At 45.5% G+C, this 18,617-nt stretch overlaps 2 protein-coding genes across 2 annotated transcripts in view; both read right to left on the bottom strand.

Annotated features, from left to right (window-relative positions):
• LOC140907042 (tubulin beta-2 chain) overlaps positions 1-837 on the bottom strand; it is a 455,502-nt gene extending 454,665 nt beyond the window's left edge. The window contains exon 1 of the mRNA XM_073332167.1: positions 832-837. The gene's annotated coding sequence lies outside the window, so the exon portion shown is untranslated. The remainder of the gene's footprint in view (positions 1-831) is intronic.
• Positions 838-14,437: 13,600 nt separating this feature from the next.
• On the bottom strand, positions 14,438-17,697 carry LOC140907043 (myb/SANT-like DNA-binding domain-containing protein 7). The gene is made up of 2 exons (XM_073332168.2): positions 15,642-17,697; positions 14,438-14,988 (listed from the first exon to the last, which is right to left on the bottom strand). Exons 1-2 carry the CDS (start codon positions 16,155-16,157, stop codon positions 14,962-14,964), a joined length of 543 nt encoding a protein of 180 aa, XP_073188269.2. The 5' UTR covers positions 16,158-17,697; the 3' UTR covers positions 14,438-14,961.
• Between the last annotated feature and the right edge of the window lie 920 nt (positions 17,698-18,617).

The following is an 18,617-nucleotide window of genomic DNA, read 5'->3' as shown; positions in this document are numbered from 1 at the left end:
GACACGGACTTACTGTATGGCCTTAAACAAATCACTTAAGGTGTGTCTGCACTGCAGCTGATAGGGTGCTTCTCAGTGCAGGGAGGTGGACACATGCTAGCTCTGCTTGATCTAGCGCACTAAAAATAACCCTGCAGGTGCTGGGGCATGGGCTCGTCACCCAAGTACAAGCCTGCTCAATCCCCTGGGTCCGTAGTTGCGTGGGTAGCCCAAGCCGTCACCCATGCCACAATGTCCGCACTCCTATTTTTACAGTGCTCGCTCAAGCAGAGCAAGCCTCACGTCTGTCTACCCAGGCAGGGACGCATGTTCCCAGCTGCAGTATAGACCTACTTTTAGGGCCCAGCCCTGCAAGACACTGAGCATCTTTTAAGAAGGACTGAGCGCCCTCATTTTCCTCATAGGATGAGTATTTTACTCTGTCTGTCTCATTTTCCCCAGCTGTAAAATGGAAATAACTGAATATTCCTGCTAGCAGACTCAGTCACTAGAATATTAATGGAAAAAACAAACACAAGGGGGATTGATCAGAATCAATATGAATATGTTTAAGACTCTGAACAGATACTCATGGGAAATGTTTTGCTACTTTGCCCCATCATTTGGTAGCACCTAACTATTTATTTGTTTTGGAATTCCTGCTTTTCCAGACGACATGTTGATAAGCATTTATCACAAATAATCTAAGTAAGGACTGACCAGTAATGATCACATTTCAAGTGCTCTAGGTATCCATGTTTTCTATTCTCTTGATACAGAAACATGGATTCAGTTTACACATCCGACAAAAGAGCATTTCCAAATAACTGGAAATATAAGGGGGGAGCTGACCAAAGACAAAGGATGTTGTGTGTTTTACGAGGTAATCTTTGAGATTTGTGTTTTCCCCTGCAGAGGAGCTGGGCCAAACAGATTCAAGTAAACAGGACTACACTAGGGAAGGAAAGTATTTGGGTTAAATCTTTTGCTGCATGTCAAGGGGCAAGTACACCCCATCACCCTGGGGGTGGGGAGAGGGCGTGGTAGCCCCACAGTTAAGTCAGTATGGCTGCCCTGAGCCTCAGGGCTGTGTGGCCCAATGGCCGGATCGATAGGACTCCCCTTGGCTGCAGGGGAGCGTGGCCTAATGGTTGGTGTCAATAGGACTCCCCTTGGCTACAGGGGAGCACGGTCTAATGTCCAGAGTCAATAGGAAGGGGTTTGGTGGGCCGCCCCCCAAGGGGAGGGCAGCCAGGGTAGGGGGACCCAGGCCCTCCCTGCTCCACCAGATCCCAGCCCAGGTAGTGGCAAATGGGTTCACCACCAAGTCAGCAGGAAATTGGCCCACAACTGCTGCAGGGACACTGGCTAGCCCACCCTGGGCTACTTCCTACCATGAATCCTGCAGTTGAAGTTGGGGTGTCTTTGGACTCTCTGGGCTCCTTGGGTGGTGGCTGCAATCTCTCTGGGTCATCCGCAGGTAGCTGGCACCTACCTAGGCCTCGGTATCTCCTGCTCCAATGGTCCAGGATCCTGGCTGCTCTTCAGCAGTGAGCCAGTGAGGTGCATCCTTCCTCCTCAGCAATCCCCCCAGACTGAGCTAGGCTGTTCCCTTTTATACTGCAGCAGCAGTTGGCGCATGCCCAACAGGGTCAAGGGGACATGGCTTCTGGGGCTAAGAGTGCTTCCTTAACTCCTTCCGCTCCAGTGTGGGGAGTACACAAGTACAAGTACACCCCATCAAACTGCACCAGAGAAGTAATCAGTGCAACTGTGAGGCACAAAGGTGGTCTTACATCCCACTTCCCCATTCCCAAAGCTAACTGGGAGCTAGTTTAGCTGTAACTTCTCCAAAGGCCCTCTGGCCATCCCCCTTACCCCAACACACACACACACCCTTACCCAGGGGCTAGGAGGTGGTCTAGTGTAGAGCCAGTGTAGCTAGCTCTAGGAAAATCTCCAGTTGACCTACTCTGGGAAAATCCTTGTGTAGCCGTTAAGCCAGGAATAAAGCTACTTTGCACCACTGGCGTAGCACAAAGCTGCTTTAACAGGGGCCAGAATCTCACTCTCTGTCTAGAAAATAAAAGTTTTCCCATTTGTCTATTAAAAAGCCCATTTGGAACAAAAATTCTCATGCAGGGGAACAACAGAATTTTGGAAGAGAATGATGCTAAACTTTCCAGGGACATTCCAAGTAGCTGAGAGGTCCAGGCTCACCCAGGCTTTACAGTCTGTGCAGATGATTAGCTGTCTGCTCCCAAAAACTTTGAATGTGAGCACTGCTGTTCACAGCGGAAGCACTTTTATACATTATAAATACACTTTTAAATATACAGAGAGAGAGAGATCAACTGATCATTCTGTTACTACAAACACCCAGTGTAGACAAGGCCTCAGACCCTAGTCCACCAGTTTTGGGGGCGGTGGTTTAGAGTGCTTTCAACTTTTGGAAACCTGGGTTCACACATAAACGTAGGTCAAATGTTAGCTGGAATTTCATCCTAGATTTTCTTGAAATCAATGACAAAACTCCTGATGACTTCAGTGGGGCCTTAATCTCCACTGGATATTAGCCACATTGGATACTCTCCTGTACCACAACAGAGTTTGTTACATAATGAAGCAGATAGAAAGGTCTTCTGAAGAGAGGATCCAGTAGAGGAATATAACAAAGCTAATGCAGATCAAGACTGAGCAATCAGCTGGGCGATTCATAGCACTTGCTACCTCATGCTTGCCTCTAACTTGTGCTATTTGTCCCTCAGATTAATCAGCACTACAAAGTACCTAAATTCCACCCAAATAAAACAATTATGGGTTAGACAGTGACTCAAAGAAAACATGCCCTTCCAAATGCTGCAGAAGTGATTTTTTATTTCTAGCTGGACCTCCTCCTTGAAAAGCACAAACCCTTGGAAATTATAAGAAAACGTTTCTGCTTCATCATAGACTAAGGATGTCATGTGGATATCTTTCTTTTCTCTCTTGTGTTCCTGCTTTCAATTTCCAGTTGGGTGGGCTGGGTTATTTCGACTGAAGGTTTCCCCCTAACCGCCCCCCAAAAAACCCCCACACAGTTCAGGCTGTAACAGTTACTGTTTTAAAAATCTTTCACCCCCTATTTCACTTGATTCCCTGCCCTTTCCTTTACTTAACCAAGTAAGAAATTTCTCCTCCACTTTCCTACCCATACCCCCCACACCACATCCCCTTTTTTGTGCCAAAGAGTTAGGTCACTTGTGTGCTTGCATTGCATTTTCTAAGCATTTCTAAGTGCCCTTGTAACTAGTGGAGGGCGAGGGATGAGGTGGATGACCCTTCCAACCTGTCTTCTGGAAATCAGATGTCAGAGATTCCTACTTTAAACTGAGAGACCTTAATTGAAATACTGAACACCTTCCAGAAAACCCATCTGGAAATCTAAAAATCCCTCTTTGGAGATTTATGGACCCAGTCCTGCTCATAAGAACATTAGAATGGCCATATTGGGTCAGACCAAAGGCCCATCTAGCCCAGTATCCTGTCTTCCGACCGTGGCCAATGCCAGATGCCCCAGGGGGAATGAACAGAACAGGTAATCATCAAGTTATCCGTTCCTTGTCTCCCATTCCCAGCTTCCGGCAAACAGAGGCTAGGGACATCATCCCTCTCCATCCTGGCTAATAGACATTGATGGATGTATCTTCCATGAACTTATCTAGTTATTTTTTGAACCCTTTTATAGTCTTAGCCTTTATAACATTATTTGGCAAGGAGTTCCACAGTTTGGCTGTATGAAGAAATACTTGCTTTTGTTTGTTTGTTTTTGCCATTGGACTCAATGACAAAACTCTCATTGACCTCCATGAGAGCAAAACAAGCCCCATATGTGTAGACATTATTTTTCGCCATTTGTAGAGACTTCAACCAGGAACACATTGGGAGTTAAGATTTCAGATGTACAATCCCAGTCCAGGTAAGACAATGGAAACCAAAACTAAATTCTTCTCTTTCAGTGCCAAAAAAAGCCTTCAACACTCCACACCACATACACTGATATTTTACTGGCATTCTAGATAAAAGTCTGGAGACTCCAGACAATCACCTCCTTCCCACAGAAAAAACAGTGCAGCTGTGAAACGTTCCACTGAAATAGCCACCCACGATCAGAATCCATAATAGTAAAACACAAGGAGCTTCTTTACTAATCAGAAGCTTATATGCTTGGCTCATGTGACAAGCCTGCAAAAATATGTCAGAAGTATTAATCTGGTCAACAATACAAAGGAAACCAAATTGTAACTGATCCCCTTAATTGGGATAATTTGAATATTGGCATATTATGGAAAGATATACGGCTCCAGTCAACATGTGTGCTGTATCTGGCAGATCTAAGAGAAACAAAATGAATTTAACTCTTGTCAAACCCTCTACTGTACTTGGGTTGCTAGCCTGTGTTGAACCCAATGGCACCATGTCAACATTACTATTATTATCCTGCTGGCTAGATTAAAACTAATGTATGCCTGCCCATGCTACAATCACACAGACACCTAGATGTACCCCTAGCGTATGTCTACACTGCCAGCTGAAGATGTACATTCCATCTTGAGGAGACATACCTGCACTAGCTCTGATCAAACTAGCATGCTAAAAACAGTAGCAGCAGAGGACAGCCACCCCACGAACATACCTATTGAAGATGCTAGGCACATACTCAGGCAGCTAGCCCTTCCCACTGCTCGTGCCACTGCAACTATGCTGTTTTCAGCAGGCTAGCTCAACCAATTGCTAGCACAGGTCTGCCTCCTTTACACTTCAACTGGAAGGTGTAAGTTGTAGCTAGATATACCTTAAAAGGCACGCAGTGGCAGAGATGAAATACTGGATAAGGGGCTTTTAAGCCCAACACTGGCGATAGTTTGATTCAGTGAGAAGTGTGGTTTCTTGTTTCACTAATCTGACTGCTGAATGTCTTCCAGCACAGATAGGTTTTCCATTAGATCGTACTTGAGGATCAGTTCCTATGAAGTGTTTGGACAGGTAGGGACTGAATTGTGAAAGCCCTTCCAACAACAGTTCAATTAACTTGCCTCCATCTAGTCAATGGGAGTTGAGGGTGCTTACCAGCTTGCAGGATCAGGCCCTATGATTATTTACTTTTCATAATGTACCTGTAAATAATTAGCCAGATTTGCAATTGTTCTGTCCCTTGTGGTGTCATTTACACCATTGCAAAGGGGGTGTAAATGCCCTATACATGGTGCAGGGTAATGGAGAATCAGGCCCCCTGCATTCATCTAGTGCCACTCCTTTCTGGCTAGTCACACAATCTTGCTACTACCAGTGCAAGCACATTCTCCTCTGCAGCTCTTGTCAACTGTATTGGCTACAGCAATTCTTCCTGTATCTCTCAATGTCAACAGTTCTCTGTCCCATTCCAAGTCACACCTGAAAACATTTCCTTTCTCCCTGACTTGTTGGCTCTTAAGCTCTCTCCTTCTGCTGTTGTTTATTATTTACCTGTGCAACTGTGTTATTCAAATCTGCAACATATTTGAGGAAATAATTTGTGTCAAAGACCCTAAAAAGTTATATTGTATTAAAAGTTAGTGACAGAGTTAACGAAACTGGATATACTGTAGAATTAGGATTTTTAAAAGTTCATAAATCACTTTATTAAACATATGTGTCAGTAAAGGCCTGTGTTTCAAATCTTGCTAGTGAAGGGAAATAGTCAATAAATGCCCTTGTTGAATAAGGAAATCTGTACTGCTCTGAAGGTAATGTAATCCCAGACACAAGCAAATCAGTTTGTGGGATTGAATCCTTCTAAGTGTGTACATATTGGAGATTATTGCAAGTGCTAATTCAAACATTAGGATAAACTTGGACCAGCTTTCCCATTCTGCGTTTGATCACTGCACTGATGCCTGTAATGACACTGGCTTACAGAGTGGGAGATTTATAGCCATTATAAGCATCTGCATATTGGAATCTGACAAAGAAAAACATTAACGTCTGAATATTTTGCTTAAATAATGCAAGGTCTCATGACATCTTTCACTCCCCCTTTCAGCTGCCTCCCTAAATTACTGGTTGTGTGTTTTTGTTTCTTTGTTGTTTGCTTGCTTCCTTACTTTCCCTGAGAAGGAAGCCCTTCTTAAATTGAAATTGAAAAAAATACAACAGATTGAGACTGTAACCACCAGAGCTGGGAACTGAACTCTGGTTTTTGGATTTGATGTTTATGTCTTACTAGACAAAATTCATCAGAACTTCTCCTGTGTCTTAGGGAATGGACCCATAAATAAAGGGGGAGGGAGGAAACTGGGCCTGACTCTGGGAAATGCTGAGCACTTGCAACGCCTCTTGAGATCAGCACATGTGAACATCAGGCTCACTGACTGAATCTAAAGAAGTGGGGAACTGCATTGCAGGATGCGGGCTTTGGCTGTGTCCAGACACAATACAGAACTCCTTTCCCTTTGGTTTTAAAAAACATTGTTCAAACAATTCTCACACCAAACCACCACATGAAGTGTCCTTTTAAATCTCTACTACAAAACATTTCCACTTGCCCCCTGCTATTATACGGCATGTGTTTTGGTAACTCTTGACAACTGGGCCATGAATTTCCAAATGGAACTATTCGCTTCAGAAGAAAAACAAAAATCTATTTTTTTGTCCATGTTGAGTGTCCAGGAACAGATTGTATTGCTGCTTCACAAGTGCCACGCAGCACAGACTGTGTTTTGGCAGCCTTGACCTGTCTCCCACTGTTTACTGTGAGTCTCAGAGACTCTCTTTGCCTGAAGCCAGCTAATTATTAACTGCTGGGGCAGAGAAGGCAAAGCTTAAAGCCACACACTTCCCTGCTGTACAGCGCTACAAGTTCACCAAGGAGACAGTTTGCGTAATGCGGTATAGCGGAACTTACATGCTGTAAAAGAAGCACCATACACACAAAACCTTCTTTTATAAGAAAAATTATACCGGATTTAAAAGCAAAAGCCCAAGCACTACAGCACCATTAAGGAAAGGCCTGATTCACCTCACACACATCCCCAATGTAAAATCAGCATAACTTCACTGAAGTTGATCCAGATGTACAATGGTGAAGTGAGAGTATAATAAAACCCCATTTCTTACTTTAATGGTGTCACCATGTTTGGGGCTTGTCACCATGGAGGAGCTTATTCAGGGCAAACTGCAAGGAATAGAACAGACAATCCTCAAAACTAGTGGTTTATTCTATAATTAGATTTCACCAAGCCAGTAACCAAACAGCTTCTGTAATATCTTACTGGTGACCAAGAAGCCAAAATATAGTCCCCTTTAAGCAATCCAGCCTTTGGCTCCCACCCAGACAGCCAAGTGTAATATAGTGAGGGTTACTAAAAAACATTCTTCAGGAAATATAAAGTTCTACCAATCCAAGGAGACTGGACACATTACCCACCAGGTCGATGAATATTTCAGATCTCACTGAAATACATGCTTAGAGCCAATTCTTATTAACTAAATCTAGGATTTATTAATAAAAAGAGAGAGAGATGCTATGGTTTAAAAGGTCAATATACATACAGATATGAATACAGTTCTTAGGTCAGTTTCATAACAGAAATGGTGAGGCTGCTGATCTGCAAAAGTCCTTCTACAATCAGTTCAATAGGTTATAGTCCAATAGGCAGTCCATCTGCAGAGCTTGTTCAAATTCTTCCATGAAAATTCCAGGGCTAATCCACAGTAGACCTGGAGACCTCAGTCTTGTGGGCTTAGATTTTCCTGGTCAAAGTTTAAGCAGCTCCGAGATAAAAAAGGATCAGGCCCAAATCTTTCTTTATGGCGGAAGCAAGTCATGGTCGCAGCAGGGCCTTTCTTGGATGAAGAATAGGTAATGTATATTGTTGCTTTGAAGCTAATCTCTGTTTCCTAGGCATAGACCAGTAACTAGTTGTATTCATTAGCATAAGCCAATTAACCATCAAACAGTTCACAGGTAGTTCACTACATAGGGTTGCAAATTTCAAAGATAAATGAGGCCAATAACTTTATTATACCACAAGTCCCATCTAAATGAGAATATCCCCTTTTGATCTCTGAATCAATAGAATACAGTAATGAATCATAGACAGGAACAGAAGTTTAGCATCTACAAGGTAATTAGATCACATTGTTAAACTTCTAAACAAGATACAGGTAAACACAGACAAATACAATTAGTATCTACTTGTGATTCTCTAACAATACAGGCCTACATATCAAGGATTCTAGTCTACTTAACATGGGTTTGCTCACTATCTACAAGTAATGGCCCTATTTACCATTTCAATACTCTTCTAATATGTCTGTAAGGGTTCCTTCCAGGTCACACAGCCTGCTGGTTGCTTAACCCTCTCTGGCTCTGTGTCACGGGGCTATTGATGTTGAAAATGGTGGTATTTTATTTATTGTTTTTTAAAAATTGACCATAGGCTGTATCTTCACTAGGACATGAGGTGTGTTCTTAACTCAAGTTAGCTAACATGGTAACTAACATGAGGTAAAATGCTACTGAAGAGAAGGCAGTTTGTAGCTTTCACAGGAGTTAGCAAATTGAGATAAAGACTATGGGAGAGCCTAGGGTTTATCTTCAATGCTAATTTACATGGCCAAAGAATCTGACCTCAAGGCCTCTGTTAATTGTGGTATATAGCGTTCACTCTGCCTAATGTGGACTTTTCCTGGAATGAATATTGGTGATTTTAATAATTAGTGTTCTGTTTCTAGGATTCCTAAAGATGTAATGGGCCTGATTCTCCTCTCACCCTACTTTTACACCAATCTAACCCTCATTTATTTCAATGGAATTACTCTTGCCTTTGCCCATATTTTCTGTTTAAAGCTATGCTGTATGTGGAAGGCCTATTAGGTTTTTATCCTCGGTGCCTTCGTCACTGAGATCTTCCTTGCAAAACAGCTCTGCTTCTCCTTCCTGATAAAGTCCTTCTCCTACAACCTTTGCTGTCTCTTTTCCACCCTTATCTTTCTCCTTAATCCTCTCCTCAGCCTCTACCTTTCTCCCTCACTGCTGAGAAGCTTCTTCAAAGAGAAGACTGAAATAATTTAGCATGCGCTTCCAATTCACCACCACACATACATACACACAGCCTGGATTTTCTCCTCCTTCACTCTGGACTACAATTCAGACATGTCTCTCCCACTTTCAACCACTGACCTTCAGACCAATTTCTTTAGCCAACCCTCTTCCAGTTTGGGATCTCTCTTCCTCCCCTCATTCCTTTCCCTCACCTTCAACATCTCTCTCTCTCTTTCTCTCTCTCTCTCTGTGTCACTTGGCTTATTTTCCTCAGCTTTCAAATGCGCTATTGTCTCCACAGTCCCCCAGACCCTTGCTTAATAGTAGTTGCCTCTCTATCTACAAGGGTCACTGAGAAAGTGTCTAGCCTGACCTATTTAATGATATTCTAGAGCCCAACAGATTTTACAGATCAAAGTACTGGTATTTTGATGTATTTCTTTGTTAGTAGCCATTTTTTCCATCTGTGCAGAACTTGTGCAAGGACCTTTTGAAGTGAGTCAGTCATCAAAGATTGGAAAAATAGAGAAGAATGAAATCAGAGCGGTGTTCTCCATAAAGAGCGGTACCTCCATAAAAAGGCTTGACATCAAAAGAAATCCATGAGGACATGGGAGCAACCTTTGGGGATGATGCCTCTTCATACACACAGTAAAGAAAAACCTGGCCTACTGAATTCAAGCAAAGGAGAATCAGCATGGAAAATGAGCTAAGAGCAGGGGACACCCCAGAGAGTCCACTGCAAGATGGTGATGAATGAAGAAGAGCTCTGTGTGGCTCAAAGGCTTAACTCTCTCACCGAAAGAAGGTCCAATAAAAAAAAATCACCTCACCTAGAAGATCAACAGTCAGACACATAGCTGAGACAGTGGGCATCAGCACTGGGTCAGTGCAAGCCATCCTCAATAAAGACCTGGGCATAAGAAAGGTGTCAGCAAGATGGGTGCCCAGAATGATGAGAGCTGACCAGAAAAGAGTGCAACTTGACATTTTCAGTGAACTTTTTGCTTCTCCATGGCCAGGGCCATCCTTACCCATACACAAAGTACTCAGCTGCATAGGGCACCAGGAAATTTGAGGCACCACATTTTCTGGTGCCCTGCGCAACTGCATGCTGCTCCAGCCCCTGCCCCACCTCTTTCCCCCCCGCTCCACCTCTTCCCCAAAGGCCCCACCCTGCTCCGCCCCTGCCCCACCTTTTCCCACCCCTGAGGACTGTAGCAAGGCCAGGCCTGTACTCACCTATGGTGGGAAGTGCAGCAACCTGGCCCCAGCCGTGCTGCCACTGAGTGCTGGGGGGCAGTTTCCCCCCGCCCCCCAAGCCAGCCCCACTCCACCACGGAGGCCTGGGGCCCCCCCATAACCTCCCTCCCATGGGGAGGGTGGCTGTGTAGGGCCCCAGAATAGCTAGGGATGGCCCTGTCCATGGCAACGCATCACCCCACACATCCCAGGTTGCAATGACCACAGCAACCAAATGTGGCTTTTGGTTGCTTTTCCAGACAGCCTGCAAACCAGATTTGGCTCCCTCAGACTTCTACCTGTTCCCCAAATTGAAGGAAGACTTTTGTGGAAAGAGCTTCAATGAGGTGATCATAGCACTCAAGTTGTTTCTGGACATGCAGGACAAGGACTTCTACAAGAGGGGCACAGCCAAACTGCGGCTGCACTGGATGAAGTGCATTAATGTCAAGGGGGATTATACTGATAAATAAACAAACAGCTGAACACAAATTATGTTTTTTTCTTTATCAGGCTAGAAATTTTCTAAACTTCCCTTGTACCTGCCCAGTCTCACTCCTTTCCCTGCCTCTATATTTCTTGAACATGCTGTCTAGTCCCATTTCATCAATTCCTTCTCCACTAACTCTCCCCTTAGGGTATGTCTACGCTACGAAATTAGGTCGAATTTATAGAAGTCGATTTTTTAGAAAGCGATTTTTTACAGTTGATTGTGTGTGTCCCCACACTAATGCACTAAGTGCATTAAGTTGGCGGAGTGCGTCCACAGTACCGAGACTAGCGTCAACTTTTGGAGTGTTGCATTGTGGGTAGCTATCCCACAGTTCCTGCAGTCTCCGCCGCCCATTGAAATTCTGGGTTAAGGTCCCAATGGAGCAAAAAACACTGCCGCGGTTGGTTTTGGGTACGTGTCGTCAGTTGCCCCTCCCTCCGTGAAAGCAACGGCAGACAATCATTTCACGCCTTTTTTCCATGTGGGCGCCATACTGCTTTCAACACATGGTGCAGTAGGACTGCTAACCGTCGTTGTCATCCACCGCTTCTGCTGCCACTCTGTGATCCTGTTCTCCTGATGCTATGAATCCACCTCGCAGGTCCTCTACATGACCTTTGTCATCCACTGCTTCTGCTGGCACTCTGCTCTCCCGGTGGTCTCGCAGGGCCGCTTCCGCTGCAGTTCTGCTCGGCTGCTCTTGTCTCGCCATACCACGGCAAGTGTGCAGCCCGCTCAGCTGTTGTGTCCTGGCAGCAGACAGTGCAGTAGGTCTGCAAAACTGGTCATCCAACCACCGCTTCCCCTGCAACTCTGCAGATGCCATACCATGGCAAGCATGGAGCCCGCTCAGATCACCGCAGCAGTTATGAGCATTGTAAACACCTCACGTATTATTATGCAGTACAGGCGAGTCTCATCTTACACGCATTTAACATGCGTGAATTCAGCTTTGCGCGGTCGGCAAAAACAACAACAAAAAAAGAGAAAAACAATTATTTAAATACTGTACCTGCAGTGCGGGCAATTCCGCACACCATTATACTCAATGTAATTTTGACTATACGTGATTTTTGCTTTATGCGTTGACTGCGGAATGTAACCCCAGCATAAGAGGAGACTCTCTTGTATATGCAGAACCTTGTAAACTGGAGTATTAGTAATAGGATGAAATTTAATAGTGAGAAGTGTAAGGTCATGCATTTAGGAATTAATAACAAGAATTTTAGTTATAAGCTGGGGACGCATCCATTAGAAGTAATGGAGGAGGAGAAGGACCTTGGAGTATTGGTTGATCATAGGATGACTATGAGCCACCAATGTGATATGGCCGTGAAAAAAAGCTAATGTGGTCTTGGGATGCATCAGGAGAGGTATTTCCAGTAGGGATAAGGAGGTTTTAGTACCGTTATACAAGGCACTGGTGAGACCTCACCTGGAATACTGTGTGCAGTTCTGGTCTCCCATGTTTAAGAAGGATGAATTCAAACTGGAACAGGTACAGAGAAGGGCTACTAGGATGATCCGAGGAATGGAAAACTTGTCTTATGAAAAGAGACTCAAGGAGCTTGGTTTGTTTAGCCTAACTAAAAGAAGGTTGGGGGGAGATATGATTGCTCTTTATAAATATATCAGAGAGATAAATACCGGAGAGGGAAAGGAATTAATTAAGCTCAGTACCGATGTGGACACAAGAACAAATGGTTATGGCCACCAGGAAATTTAGACTAGAAATTAGACGAAGGTTTCTAACCATCAGAGGAGTGAAGTTTTGGAACAGCCTTCCAAGGGAAGCAGTGGGGGCAAAAGATCTATCTGGCTTTAAGATTAAACTTGATAAGTTTATGGAGGAGATGGTATGATGGGATAACATGGTTTTGGTAATTAAATATTCATGGTAAATAGGCCCAATGGCCTGTGATAGGATATTAGATGGGGTGGGATCTGAGTTACCCAGGAAAGAATTTTCTGTAGTATCTGGCTGATGAATCTTGCCCATATGCTCAGGGTTTAGCTGATCGCCATATTTGCAGTTGGGAAGGAATTTTTCTCCAGGGCAGATTGGAAGAGGCCCTGGAGGTTTTTTGCCTTCCTCTGTAGCATGGGGCACGAGTCACTTGCTGGAGGATTCTCTGCTCCTTGAAGTCTTTAAACCATGATTTGAGGACTTCAATAGCACAGACATAGGTGAGAGGTTTTTTGCAGGAGTGGTGGGCGAAATTCTGTGGCCTGCGTTGTGCAGGAGGTCAGACTAGATGATCATAATGGTCCCTTCTGACCTAAATGTCTATGAATCTATGAAACCAGAACCTGCAAAAGCAGGCGAGGAGGCGATGGCAGTGTGGTGACAAGTGATGAGGACATGGACACAGACTTCTCTCAAAGCACAGCAAATTCCCTGGCAATTTGGCCATCCTGGTGGCAATGGGGCAGGCTCATGGCGTGGAACGCCGATTCTGGGCCCGTGAAACAAGCACAGACTAGTGGGACCGCATAGTGTTGCGGGTCTGGGATGATTCCCAGTGGTGGCAAAACTTTTGCATGTGTAACGGCATTTTCATGGAACTTTGTGACTTGCTTTCCCCTGCCCTAAAGGGCAAGAATACCAAGATGAGAACAGCCCTCATAGTTCACAAGTGAATGCCGATAGCCCTCTGGAAACTTGCAACGCCAGACAGCTAACGGTCAGTCGGGATTCAATTTGGAGTGGGCAAATCTACTGTGGGGGCTGCTGTGATCCAAGTAGCCAGCGTAATCACTGAGCTGCTGCTACCAAGGGTAGTGACTCTGGGAAATGTGCAGATCATACTGGATGGTTTTGCTGCAATGGGATTCCCTAACTGTGGTGGGGAGATAGATGGAACGCATATCCCTATCTTGGGACTGGACCCCCAAGGCAGCCAGTACATAAACCGCAAGGGGTACTTTTCAATAGTGCTGCAAGCTCTGATGGATCACAAGGGACGTTTCACCAACATCAATGTGGGATGGCCAGAAAAGGTACATGACGCTCGCATCTTCAGGAACTCTGGTCTGTTTCAAAAGCTGCAGGAAGGGACTTTATTCCCAGACCAGAAAATAACCGTTGGGGTTGTTGAAATGCCTATAGTTATCCTTGGGGACCCAGCCTACTCCTTAATGCCATGGCTCATGAAGCCGTACACAGGCAGCCTGGACAGTAGTCAGGAGCTGTTCATCTATAGGCTGAGCAAGTGCAGAATGGTGGTAGAATGTGCATTTGGATGTTTAGAAGTGTGCTGGCGCAGTTTACCAACTTGGTTAGACCTCAGCTAAACCAATATTCCTACTGTTATTACTGCTTGCTGTGTGCGCTACAATATCTGTCAGAGTCAGGGGGAGATATTTATGGCGGGGTGGGAAGTTGAGGCAAATCCCCTGGCCACTGCTTACGTGCAGCCAGACACCAGGGGGTTAGAAGAGCACAGGAGGGCCCGGTGCACATCAGAGAAGCTTTGAAAACCAGTTTCATGGCTGACCAGGCTACAGTGTGACAGTTCTGTTTGTTTCTCCTTGATGAAAACCCACCCCCTTGGTTCACTCTACCTCCCTGTAAACCCTCCCCTGTCCCCTTTGATCACTGCTTGCAGAGGCAATAAAGTCATTATTGTTTCAAATTCATGCTTTCTTTAATTCATCACACAAATAGGGGCATAACTGCCAAGGTAGCCTGGGAGGGGTGGGGGTGGAGGGAAGGACAAGGCCACACTGCACTTCAAAACTTATTGAATGCCAGCCTTCTGTTGCTTGGGCAGTCCTCTGGGGTGGAGTGGTTGGGTGCCCAGAGGGGCCCCCCCATGTTCTTGGGCATCTGGGTGAGGAGGGCAGTTGGTTACACAGGGGCTGCAGTGGCGGTCCGTTCCTTTCCTTCACCTCAACCATACGTCGGAGCATATCAGTTTGATCCTCCAGTAGCCTCAGCATTGCATCCTGCCTCCTCTCATCATGCTGCCTCCACCTTTCCTCTTGATTCCGTCACCTCTCCTGTTGCTCCTGCCACCTGTCCTCGCGTTCATTTTGTGCTTTCCTGGACTCTGACATTGTCTGCCTCCACGCATTCTGCTGGGCTCTTTCAGTTTGGGAGGACTGCATGAGCTCAGAGAACATTTCATCATGAGTGCATTTTTTCGCCTTCTTATCTGCACTAGCCTCTGGGACAGAGATGCTAGTGGCAGCATTGAAACATTTGCAGCTGTGGGAGGAAAAAAAAAAGAAATTAAAACTGAAAAAGACACATTGGCCATTTAAAAGGAGGGGCCAATGTTTTCGGGTTAACGTGCAGCACAAACCCAACTAAACCCCCTCACACACCCAATTCTCTGGGATGATCGCTTCACCCCTCCCCCCACCACGTGGCTAACAGTGGGGATAATTTCTTTTCAGCCACAGGCAAACAGCCCAGCAGGAATGGCCACCTCTGAATGTCCCCTTGATAAAATTCCCCTATTTCAACCAGGTGACCATGAATGATATCACTCTCCCGAGGATAAACACAGAGAACAGATGTTGCTTGAATGCCAGCAAACACCGGGACCACATGCTGCCATGCTTTCTTATGCAATGATTCCAGACTACGTGTTACTGGCCTGCCGTGGTAAAGTGTCGTACCATGGAGGACGCAATAAGGCTGCCCTCCCCAGAAACCTTTTGCAAGGGCTTTGAGAGTACCTCCAGGACAGCTTCATCGAGATGTCCTTGGAGGATTTCTGCTCCATCCCCAGACACGTTAACAGAGTTTTCCAGTAGCTGTACTGGCCACGAATGCATCCCAAGTCTTCAGGGCAAATCAATCATTAAACACGCTTGCTTTTAAACCATGAATTTTATTTACAAAGGTTCACTCACCAGAGGTCCCTTCTCCCCTTCAAGGTTCGGGAGCACAGGTTGGGAGGGTAGTGTCTTCAGGGTGATAAACAGTTCTTGGCTGTCGGGGAGAACAGTTTCTCCACTTGCCTGGTGTGCGCTATCATCTTCCTTGTCCCCAAAATCCTCATCCCTGTTGTGTGAGACTTCCTTGCAGGAGTCCACGTACAGGTGTGGGGTAGTTGTAGGGGCACCCCCTAGAATTGCATGCAGCTCATCATAGAAGCGGCATGTCTGTGGCTCTGACCCAGAGCAGGCATTTGCCTCTTGGGTTTTTTGGTAGGCTTGCCTGAGCTCCTTAAGTTTCACATGGCACTGCTGCGGGTCCTTGTGATAGCCTCGGTCCTTCATGCTCTTGGAGATTTTTTCAAATATTTTGGCATTTCGTCTTTTGGAACTGAGTTCTGATAGCACGGATTCATCTCCCCAAACAGCAATCAGATCCAGTATCTCCTGTTCGGTCCATGCTGGAGCTCTTGTGCTATTCTGGGATTCCATGGTCACCTCTGATGATGAGATCTGCACGGTCACCAGTGCTGAATCAGTTTGCCACGCTGACTGAACAGGAAATGAAATTCAAAAGTTCGCGGGGCTTTTCCTGTCTACCTGGCCAGTGCATCCAAGTTGAGAGTGCTGACCAGAGCGGTCACAACTGAGCACTGTGGGCCAATACCGTTGAATTACATCCACACTAACCTACATTCGACCCAGCGATGTCGATTTCAGCACTAATCCCCTCATCAGGAAGGAGTACAGAAATCAATTTTAAGAGCCCATTAAGTTGACAAAAATGGCTTCGTTGTGTGGACGGGTGCAGGGTTAAAATCGATCGAATGCTGCTAAATTCGACCTAAACTCGTAGTGTAGACCAGGGTTTAGTCTCCTATAATCTGGTGCCTGCCAGCTCCACTCTGTTGAAATGTTCCTTACGAAGGTCAAAGACCTCTTCCTGTTTAAATTGCTACTCCTCTTTTCCAGTCTACTTTGCCATCACTTTCTATACAGTTAATGATTCTTTCTTCCTGGATTTTCTCCTCCCTAGAACTCTTGTGACCCTGTGCTTTCCTGGTTCTTACAGGAGCACTCTCATTGTTCCTTCAGTGTCTTCTTAGTGACTCTGACTCCTTCGCTCTCCCACTCTGCTTCGAAAAGGTAAAGTACAGTATATAGAATCTGGGGCCTTCATCAAAGGCCGTTAATATCTGAGCTAAGGAAGTTTCTTGATTAATGGTAGCAGCAGTAGATCTTATCTTCTCTGCAGACCTGCACTGAGTAGGGGTCCTGAATAAATATGCTGGAGATTTTTGTATGAAGATTTGGGGGGAAATTATGAAAAATAAAATTTGTAAATATCATTGCCCTTTTTTATCTAAGTGGTTGGCCAGTATCTGGGGTCTTGGGGGTTGTTTCTGTCAGGAGGGGATATGGATGATAGAGTCAAGTATTTCTTTAATGCATTACTGTTTATTTACACAGCATGTACACAAAATCCTATTTCCCTGAACACAGTATGACTCAAACAGGAGTTTCTTTGCTCGCAGTCCCAACTTCTTTCCAGTCAGCACCCAAAAGCTGTCTCGATCATCTTTTCTTGGGGTTATACTACAAATACATCTCTAGCTGTGCCTTCTCTCTCTGCTTCTGTCATTGTCTCTGCTGCTTCTCCCCCACACACAGACACATAGCTGCAATCAAACCAATCCTCACCCCTGCATTTGTTAGCAGATCCTGCCACAGATGTCCTATGTGACCTTGGCCAAGTTACTAAGAACCTAGTTTTCAAAAAGGAAGGTACCAAGGGCCAGGATCAGTTGCAAGCTAAGTTCCCTGTAAGCTGCATAGCCTTCTGCATGGCCGTGTGGCTATCAAGGGCCATGCAGGTGGGGAGAGGAGGCCCTCCACGGCCTGGCCCAGCCCAGCCAGAGCTGCTGCGGCTGGGGAGACGCACCTCTCACCCAGCCCTGACATGCTAAGTGAGAGAGGGAGGGGGGAGTCCTCTCTCCCACCTCAGCCTGCACCTAAACCCCTCATTCCCAGCTCCACCCCAACCCTCTGCTCCAGCCCTGAGCCCCACCCGCACTCCTCATCCCAAGCCTCACCCCAGAGCCTTCACTCCTAGCTGGAGCCCTCACTCCCCTGCACTGCAACCCTTTGTCCAAGTCCTGAGCCCCTTTCCACACTCCAAACCCGTCGGCCCCATCCCCACCACACATTACCTCCAAATTGGTGCACATAACAAAATTCATTCTGCACATGAAGGTAAAAAATTAGAGGGAACATTGGTTGCAAGCCTAATTTTTTTTTTCACATGACCAAGAATGACAGAGGTATTTTGCATACACAAATAGCCAGCAAGATGGTGTACTGGCCATTTGCAAACCTCTAATTTTTGTGTGTAATTGCATGCACAGTTTTCACACATGGCCATAGACACCTCGCCTTTTATTTTCCAGTTAAATATTTCTAGAACCCAGAGGCCCTGATCAAGATTCAGGGATCCATTGTGCTAAAAGCAGGCATAGTCCCTGCCCCAAGGAATTTGCAGACCCATAACATCTCTGTAGAAGTTTTCCTATCAGTAAAATGGGGCTTAAAATACTTATACATACATACATACACACACACAAGGTAAGTACTGGCTATTTATTTTTTGTAAAGTGCTTTGAGAATCCCACATAGAAGTCACAGCATGGTCCCAATCCAGCAAATCACTTTAACCATGTGACTAAACTACTCATGTGACAGGTTCCCCCCTGGGGTGCCACCTGGAAATGGGGTTCCACTGAGCCCTCTGAAACACTAGCCTGGGCTCCCTCTCAGCACTGTAATGCTGTGACAAGCTGCAGACTGCTTCCAGTCCTACACTTTCACCAGCATTTGCATTTGCAGGGACACACCCAGCTGCAGCCGCATGCAGGCTTCGGCCAGCCATTGCATGAACCAACAATAGAGAGGCTA

Source organism: Lepidochelys kempii, chromosome 2, assembly GCF_965140285.1.
Source record: "Lepidochelys kempii isolate rLepKem1 chromosome 2, rLepKem1.hap1, whole genome shotgun sequence".
NCBI lineage: Eukaryota > Metazoa > Chordata > Testudines > Cheloniidae > Lepidochelys > Lepidochelys kempii.
The sequence above is the reverse complement of the archived record's forward strand: the minus strand, read 5'-3'. Positions and strand labels throughout refer to the sequence as shown.

What these genes read in the sequence shown, in the direction of transcription:
- LOC140907043 (XM_073332168.2), bottom strand. Translation starts at nt 16,157, where the DNA reads ATGGAATCCCAGAATAGCACAAGAGCTCCAGCATGGACCGAACAGGAG. An exon ending in AAGGGGAGAAGGGACCTCTG is followed by an intron (nt 14,989 to 15,641) that starts GTGAGTGAACCT and finishes TTCCTCCCACAG; the next exon opens with CTGCAAATGTTTCAATGCTG.